Here is a 564-nt window from a genome sequence, read left to right as displayed (position 1 = left end):
TTTTATAGATCCGCTTCCCTTAAAAAGGCTCTCTAACAAGAAGCACACAAGGCGGATAACGCCATGCACAGAGTACAACCCACTCCCTGGTCGATAACTGGGTATCTGTAGTGGCTAATATTTTGTACCCTCTCGACGGCAGATGCCACCGTACTTAAGGGATCGAAAAAAACCGGTCCACCTGCACGGCTGAGTCTCCAATGTAGTCAGGCGTGTTGACGATATATGGCATGCCACAGTTCCGTTCCAAACCATGCAGGGACCTCCATAAAGATGTGCTGCTGGGGCTGCAGGTCTCGTTTATCGGGCAGCGTCTCATCCAAATCGAGAAACGTAACCGGAGCGTCACTGCCGTACTGCCCGCAGACAGGTGCAGGCGACACAAACAGCCGACTAAGCCGCTGGCAACCGGGCAGAGGAAAACGAAACGCAGCGCAGGACATCGACGCGAGTACGGCTGTCCCCCTTAAGTCCATTCTTGCTCTGTTCTTTGCGCACGCCACGTCCAGAGAGCTGCACATGCAGAAACACGTCGGACAGCCCTACAATCCAAACAGTCAGCAC

General features: G+C 53.7%; 1 protein-coding gene across 1 annotated transcript in view; it reads right to left on the bottom strand.

The window, feature by feature from the left end:
- The window catches only part of EMH_0018030 (uncharacterized protein), a gene marked incomplete at both ends in the record, with an annotated part of 955 nt that extends 512 nt beyond the window's left edge, over positions 1 to 443 (bottom strand). The window contains one exon of the mRNA XM_013501040.1: positions 253 to 443. Within this exon, the coding sequence (XP_013356494.1) occupies positions 253 to 443 (191 nt within the window). The remainder of the gene's footprint in view (positions 1 to 252) is intronic.
- Positions 444 to 564: the final 121 nt, after the last annotated feature.

This window comes from Eimeria mitis, genomic scaffold (assembly GCF_000499745.2).
Source record: "Eimeria mitis Houghton genomic scaffold, Emh_scaff621, whole genome shotgun sequence".
Classification (NCBI taxonomy): domain Eukaryota; phylum Apicomplexa; class Conoidasida; order Eucoccidiorida; family Eimeriidae; genus Eimeria; species Eimeria mitis.
The sequence above is the reverse complement of the archived record's forward strand: the minus strand, read 5'-3'. Positions and strand labels throughout refer to the sequence as shown.